Source organism: Apium graveolens, chromosome 1 (assembly GCF_009905375.1).
Source record: "Apium graveolens cultivar Ventura chromosome 1, ASM990537v1, whole genome shotgun sequence".
Taxonomy (NCBI): Eukaryota; Viridiplantae; Streptophyta; class Magnoliopsida; order Apiales; family Apiaceae; genus Apium; species Apium graveolens.
The window spans coordinates 86194571-86202894 of NC_133647.1; the positions used below are offsets into that span (position 1 = coordinate 86194571).

An 8324-nucleotide genomic window follows, 5' to 3' on the forward strand; every position below is an offset into this window, starting at 1 on the left:
TACAATTTTATTATCAAACATATTTTTCAAAGTAGTTGATAAATTGTTTCAAAATATTTTTTTTATCGTAGGTAACCCGCAGCCGCTACCCTTCGGGTGCGCACTGGATAAATCCTACGGACTCCCGCAATAGCCTGCAAATCACGTGAATCAAGGTAAACCGTATTTAAAAAAAATTGTTTCAAAATATTTGACCAATCCGTTAAATGGACGATGAATACCAATAAATTATATGATAATTATTTTTGAAATTGGTACAGTAAAACCTCGATAAATTAATACATTTGGGACCATGAAAAATTATTAATTAATCGAAATATTAATATATCGATAAATTAATAATTTATTAATTAATCGAAATATTAATATATCGATAAATTAATAATTTATTAATTTATCGATATATTAATAATTTATTAATTTATTGAGATATATTATTTAAAATTTTATTACACATACAATTCTCAGAATAATAATTTATTTTTATCTATTGAATACTTAAAATAACATTAAGAAATATTTATGAATTTAAGTAAATTGAAAGGATTCACTTATTTAATTAGATTACGTAATTTCCTGAAATTCTCAAAATGGTTTTTAAAGTACACACAGTTGGAGGCAGTCTACGAAAAGACGTTCTTAAAGTAAGAATTACATTACGTAATTTCCTCTAATAATATGAACATAGTACGCCTAGAGCCAGCAATTTCATACACGACACGATAACACGACACGAAAACAACACAAAAATAACGGGTTTGGTTTGACTTTTTAGTACACGAACACGAAAGTATACGAACACGAAAGACACGAAAACGACACGAAAATAACGGGTTTTGTTTGACATTTTTGGTACACAAACACGAAAGTACACGGATGAATTTAGTGTCAGTTTTGGATTTACACTTGGGTACACGACACGAAACGAAAGTACACGAAATAAATAAATATTTAAATAAATTTATCAAAATTATATGAATACATATATCTTACAATTATGTTTTACATATAATATTTACAGAATATAGATACAAAATAGATTCAAATTTAAATTTCATAAGACTTGACTGCACTTGAGTCATTATGACTTATTGACTTAAGACTCGACTAGTAAAAATTTAATATTTAAAAATATATTTTATTTATCTTTATTTTTATTATTAATTTTAAATTACACGAAACACGACACGAAACGAAGGTACACGAATACGAAACGAAACGAATCCTTAACCGTTCGGATTTGGGTTAGACATGCATGACACGCAACATGAAAGTTCACGACACAAAAGTACACGAAACAAACGAATTGGCAGTTCTAAGTACGCCAGAGAAAGATTCAAGATGAAGTAAAAGACGACATCAATTTTAAAAAGAAGCAGGTTACAATTGAGGCTTATTATAAAAATATATCCTAAAAATCTATAATTTTGATATAATATGTAATTATTAATTTATATATGAGACTTATATTTATTAATAAAAAAATATTATTTTATAAATTTAGCGAATTATTAATGTAGTATAATGGGTCCAGCCGGGGTTATAGGAAATTATTAATTTATCCGGTATTAATTTCCTGAGGTTTAACTGTACCTGCTTCAAATTGTTTGTAATGACACGGTGCAATGCTAAAATTTTAAAGTAAAATGAGAAGTGCTCTTCATCACCACCCATCTCTCTCCCTCACCTTTCTCTTCTCTCTCTCCCTCGCCGCCGGCGCTATCACCTCCACTAACCCTAACTCCAAACGCCATTTTCTCCGTCAATTCAAACCCAAATCCTCTGCCACCACCTCCGATCTTCTCTCTCTCCTCGCCTCTCCTCAGCAAGCTTCCTCTGTCAACGCTTACACAGCTCGCCAGCTCAAGTCTTGCTTCAAGTTCATCGTCCCCTTTGACCCGACCCCAAAACCCGACCCGGGTCGTAGGGTATTGGCTGGGGGTGGAAGGAGTGAAGAGGAGGAGAATGAGGCTGTGTGGTGGCCGCCGGTGGCGGTGATGGAACTTGCGAGGATTGCGGTTGATTCGGGTGGAGATGTGGGGGCTATACAGAGAGCATTGGACCCTGCTATCATAACTGTAAGTTTGTTTTGTGTGTATACAGATTACCAGGGTTTAATTGATTATATTTGATGTTGTTATCATGTACATTGAGCATATTTTTAAGAGAGGTTGTTTCCGCAATTAACCTTAATGACACTGAAATGTAGTCGAAAGTTTATACAACAGCAATGTGTAAATGTTGCAACATAACAGATGTTAGAAGGAAATAACATGCACTTGAAACAGATAAAGACAGGAAAAGTATGTTAGTGTAGTGCACTGAAAAGAAACTAACAAGGAATTACAAGGCGGAGAGTGTTCTAAACTACTAACTACTGTACCATCCCCCGTATTTTTTACATGTACCTAAGTTGATGACAATGTAGACTACTAATATAAAAAACTATTACAAAGAGGAACAAACCAGAAATTGTTGGCAATGTGCGAAAGACGATACTTGTTAAGAGGCTGATCCAGCTCTTGGATTTTCATTGTCCCGATATTAAATTTTGTTTAAATCAAAGTTAAAATTGTATTTCAAGTATAGATAAAATGAAGTTCCTGATATCCTAATTTTTAATTACTTATACATGGATGAGAAGAGAAGGTTGGGGAAAGTGAGCGTGTACGGAAATATGGAGTTTGAATGTCTCATGATAAGAGTTGTGATGGATATTAGCGGGAGAATTTAGTGATCGTTTTCTAATTTGAAAGTTATGAAGCCTAGTTAGGCAATAAATTATGCGTAGTAGTTTAGAATTACAGGGACAGATAGAACTGTTTAAAGCATCACTTTGGAATTAAATGTGGCCTGAAAAGGTAAAACCAAGTTGGAGCAGTAGTTATGTATAGTGCATAATATATTTAAATCACTTTTTGGTATGATCTTATAATTACCAGTTACCTGTCTAAGACACATAACTATAAAAGCTGGAAACTTTTATATATGAACTCTGTAGTAGTAGTTTATAGCAATCAAATTGCACTGGTAAGTCTTTCAGTAACAAACAATTTTTTTTTAGTATTATCCCTTTTTACGATTTGCATTATCTTTCGCATTCTTATGGAAAGGCAAAAGGTGAGGAAATTGCACCACTAAAAGGTGGATGAATTACATATTCGAATTCTGTTCAAGAGATCCATATAAAATGGTTAAAAACAATTAACTTCTTTTCTTGGAATGAGATATTAAATTTTATTCCCTTTTGTGTTTTTTTTTCTGTGTATACGGTATACCTATATTAATTTAATAGGTACCCGATATAGAAGGATCAAAGGAAAACAGATGTGAGCTAACAAGAACTCCATATGGGCGGCACTTTATAAGTGAGGTCAGTGTCAGATTATATATTCAAATATCCACTTCTAGAAGGTGCAGCAACTTGTGCACACAAATTTGTTCTGTATATTAAGTGTGTTGTATATTTTGTACAATAGTTGCTTATATTCTTGTGTTTTTTTATTCTTGTCATCATGTAGGATTTGAATTCATACCTCGAATTTTTATTCAATCTGATTGTAGTTCGAGGTCCTGAAGTGGGGTTAAATGTATCACTAAATCGTTATGACTTCTTTCATGGTCACATTTTTCTTGCCTCTGATTCGGGAAGGCTTGGGATATTGTAAGTTGATTTTAGAGCGCCTGTATATATTTATGTATTTGTTTCTATTGTTATGTATAATGCGTAAAACTGAAACAGGACCTGTCCAGAACCTACTTCCGAGTGAGGCATACTGGTATGTATGGTTTTGTTTGCTTCACAAAGAAACTTGTATGACGTATGGTTGTGTAATTAGACACAAGTGTTACACTCTTATAACAAGCTTTTAGTATTCAATTTCGTTTTCGAAGTAATGAGAATTTGGATATTGTTATTCAGTCATGGGACTACAACTTCCCTCATTGATCCCAACTCCAGCCATATTTTCTATTTAAAGCCCCTGGAGGTTTGGACAACCGAAAGTGTTGCCTGACAGCCCAAGGCCCTGAAGTGCAACACTAGCATAGCATCTTCACAACCAGCCCATCATTACTGTGAATCGGAGTTAATCTCTACAAACCTCTCCCAAGTTTTGATAGCTGATAAAACTTTGATGTGGAACTAATAGGGACAAGTACTTGTTTCTGGTTTCTAGGAAGATGCTATGAATTGTAGATGACTTTGTTTTTCCCGTGTTTTTTGAACACTAATAGAAAATGTAAAAAGAACTACTGAATTGGATTACATTATAGGATACAATTGTGTGGTATAGGTTTTTGAAAATTAAGTAGCTAAGCACACCTTATATTTGAGTGATATGATAAGGCAAAGTATGGGGCCTGTAATTGTTGCCCACACTTTTGTCTAATCATGTCTCTTTGATAAAATAATAAGTAATGATCAAAAACCTTTGTGAAATTAATGTAGTTCCAAGCGATGTTAGAAAACTGAAATTGTCGTAGACACAAATGTATTTACCTTATTCAACAATTTTTTTGAATCCAATTAAGTGGCCCTTTGTTCATACAGGTGAAGTGAAGTTACACACAAGGATTCAAGGTGTTGAAAATTAGGGTTAGTGAAAGAAATATGTCAACATAGAGTCGTGGACTCTATTGGAAAATTATAAGGAGCAATATTTGGCCTTAATGCCTTCCATATATCCATCAACCCTACATCATTAGCAAATAACATGCACAAATGCACCATATCATGGACATCTTTTGGCTAGTATTAGTATTTCTTACCTTTCTTTTGAAATTATTACAATAGTAGATTGGAAACTTAATTCAATTGTAAAGTGCTACACGGTTGGTCAATGGGTAGTAAGCATCATTGATGCAGTAAAACTCCCTAATTCTTTCTTCCTCTGGAAATAAGCGTGCTCACTTTACTAAAAATCTACCATTTTTTGGTACCAAATTGTCAGGTTTCACGCAAAAGAGTACCCGGCTTTTGACAAAAAAACATTTCCCTACAATATGGGCTACTGTCAAACAGGTATATTTTTGCTTTTGTTGCATCTTCAGTCTATTACCCTAAGTTTTGAACATTTCTTAAAATTATGGAGACTTTGTGGTTCTGATCAGGTGAATTTAGGATGCTTGACTGCTTGCAAATTATCATACTTTTCAAAATTATGAAAATGAAAAACTAAACATGGGCATCTGTATACAGCTTTCCTAAACATTTTTTTTTACTTTGTTCTGATTCTTTATGAATTGACCCCAGCATAAAGTATTTGATTGTTTATAGGAAAAACTATGTATTGACAATAAAAATTCGCCTGATAAACAAAATTGTAATAAATTATGAATTTTGATCATTAGGGTCAAATGTGAAGTACGATGACTCAATGAATCTTCGGAATATTCTATGGCTGGCTCCATTGCCAGATACCTCCACTAGAGCTTGGCTGGCACCGGGTACCTCTTCTTATTATTTGTGATCAACTGCTGCAGATGATTTTTATGGCTCTGTTGGTTGATTGTTGATGATTTCTAGTAATCATTTAGGAATAGTAAAGAAAAACCATCATTAAGAGTTGTGAATGGGAACTCGCAATAAAATTATTTGTCACCAGTGTATTTATCAACTGTTTCACTCAGTTATTTGCAGAACAGAATTAGTTTTAACTTTTCATTGGCAAACCATATCAACTGTTTCACTCAGTTATTTGCACGCAGACCTCACAACAAATTGCACACTGAACTCTAGATAATATGCATATATACACATATACCCAAAGAATGATCATGGCCAAAGTTGCAACACTAAAAAATCTTAAATTTAGGTAGATCCTGAAGAAGATTAAGTAGGAGTGTAGCTCCTTGTTCCACTCTGTCAGAGAATGGTTTGGAAATTCCTAGCAGTTCCACTCTAGAATAAAGGCCCTAAGAAAATTAGGACTTCTAGTTTAGATGACATGGTGGTATCTGCAACATACTGTCGCAGTAGAGAACCAGCTACTCTTTTTTTTAGCTAATCATTTTATCTTATTTTTTAGTTAAAATGCAAAGCATAAAAACAAAGTGGCCGCAGAAAGCTCTAAAAGTTTAGATAGCTTCGTAGCATTCTCAGTACATGGTTCGTATCCTTTGGTATGTTTATGTTTGTCTAGTTGGTTTCTCATACTGAAAAATGTCATAATCAATTGGGTCTACTTCATTTTTCTTTTTGTCAATTTCCCCTAAATATGGATATATATTTTATTGCACCTAATTTTTGGAAGCAATTTTTTTAAATCGTCTCGAGGTCGAGGTTCACCAACGTTAGTACAGCATCTGGGTAGATGGCGAAGAAAATAGAATTTGGAAAGGAAAGATAAGAGTAGGAGGACCTACAGAAGATAAGAGTTTGGACAGCTTAGAGAACCGTAATAAGAGAAGACCTGATCTAGGCATAATTGTCTGTTGCAAATCAGGATAGATTTTTTCACAACTAGGAACGTTTTTGGAACATAAATAAAATTTAGGGCAGAAATGAGAAGAACGGGAGATTAAGGAGAATGTAAAGGATAGTATTGCACTCATCCGGATAAATAAGGCCACTTGAAGTTAATCAATAAGTTAAAGTAGATGAAATATCAGTAACGTAATGCTAATCGAGGATTGCACAAACTTGGTCAATTTTTTAAATTTATATTACTGTCACTTAAAGAATGTGCTTTCACAGCTCCCCTTAGTTCCATGGTGCATCAGTGTCTCTGATAATGAGTCTATGATTGCACTGTTGTGAATTATAATCTTAGCTTTGCAAGGTTGCTTTACCTTATTTTGATTATTAAAATTTTGGATTCTGCATTTGGACAATATGCTCTACCTCTTTCTGTTTTCTTTAATATGTTTTTCTTTTCCTACAGGAGTCCTAGTAGTCTTGGATGCATGTCCAGATGGAATTATTTATGAAGATCTCATCCCTTATTATGCTCGTTACGTGAGGACCTTGTATGAAGGTATTCATTTGTCTTTCTTTGCCTTTTAAAAGTTTTGTCAAACAATTACCAAAATGACAATACTAAATTCATATCAATTTTCTATTAGAGGATTTTGGCGACATTGTAGCCGACGTCAATTACCTGAATTGTGGAGGCGCAACTCCCCAATATGAGATATTTATATGTTGACACCCTTCTTAAGGTATACAAAACCTCTTTTTTTGGTCGAGGTTAATTACTGACACACAGCACCCTACCCCCACTAGAGGGCAAAAAAGTTCTTGCCTGATCATTGTTCCGTTCCATCTTCAGGAATGTGATTTAGTTCTGGTTTTAAAGATGTATCTATACAAGATACCAACTCGTTTCTGACTGCTTGCCAAAAATTATTCAAGCTTTCAAAAATTCTTGGAAATGTATGAGAAATATGTTATGACAATTACATGTATTAAAGGAGGTTTTTTTGACTAGAAGATTTTTTCATGCCTTTTCTTGACCTTCTAACACATGAGACGTACATGTCAATATGCCAATAGTCTTGATCGTGAAATATCGTTGAAAAATAGGAATCCGTGTTAGCAAAGAATTTTCTACGATTATTTCTAGTATGGAATGAGTCGATCATCCACTTTGGTATCTTATTGAACAAGAACAGCGATATTGTTCCTCCATTGATCAAAAATTTCGGATTTTGGGAAGTATCATGATCAACCAATAAGAAGGGTTTAGATTTTTTCAAAAGAATGATTTGAAGACCTATTGATTCCAACAAGTGATTGATTTGAAGACCTATTGATTCTAACAACTGATTGCAGAGTTGAACATTCGGACCTTTCAATTCATAGATGTAGATCTCGGACCTATGAATGGGGATATTCCCGAAACTCACAGAGAAAAAAGGAAGTGAGTTAGACAAAAAACCACATCCATATTCAGATCCTTTCTGCAACATAAGTTTAGGATTATGTTCAGATTGCAAGGAAGTTCTAATTATATCAATTGCACCACTTTGTCAAATGCCATTTTGACTGCAGCAGATTGAAATGATATATATAAATATAAACTCCAACTAAAATTTGAAGATACTAAAGAAAAACGAGGACATAATGTAATCGGTAATATTTGACCGTTTTGCCTTCTAAGAGTCGTTTGTTAATGACAAAACACATGCCCATTACTTATAGCCAACAGGAATCTCCAGCATCTGTACATGTTTTACAACTCATAACAGGATAGGTTTAGTAGTATGTTTTCCGAAGACCAATTACTTGCAGTTTCAGCCAAGGATCATTTTGTCAAGAATTTTACGTACTCTGGATTGTAATAGATTCATATTTCACAACTTATCTTGTAAAGATAGAAAAG

General features: G+C 33.7%; 1 protein-coding gene across 2 annotated transcripts; it reads left to right on the forward strand.

Moving 5' to 3' along the window:
- The first annotated feature begins 1594 nt into the window (after positions 1-1594).
- On the forward strand, positions 1595-7466 carry LOC141664825 (uncharacterized). Of its 2 annotated transcripts, XM_074470786.1 has the most exons (8): positions 1595-2078; positions 3296-3373; positions 3522-3664; positions 4953-5023; positions 5353-5448; positions 6885-6977; positions 7066-7161; positions 7272-7466. In XM_074470786.1, exons 1-7 carry the CDS (start codon positions 1647-1649, stop codon positions 7146-7148), a joined length of 996 nt encoding a protein of 331 aa, XP_074326887.1. In that variant the 5' UTR covers positions 1595-1646; the 3' UTR covers positions 7149-7161; positions 7272-7466. The 2 variants fall into 2 exon arrangements, with proteins under 2 accessions (XP_074326887.1, XP_074326881.1); XM_074470780.1 differs by having other exon boundaries at positions 1596-2078; positions 7066-7466.
- Positions 7467-8324: the final 858 nt, after the last annotated feature.

Coding starts and splice junctions, on each gene's coding strand:
- LOC141664825 (XM_074470786.1), top strand. CDS start 1,647: ATGAGAAGTGCTCTTCATCACCACCCATCTCTCTCCCTCACCTTTCTC. Junction 2,079..3,295: donor TGGACCCTGCTATCATAACT/GTAAGTTTGTTT, acceptor TTAATTTAATAG/GTACCCGATATAGAAGGATC. Junction 5,024..5,352: donor TATGGGCTACTGTCAAACAG/GTATATTTTTGC, acceptor TTTGATCATTAG/GGTCAAATGTGAAGTACGAT.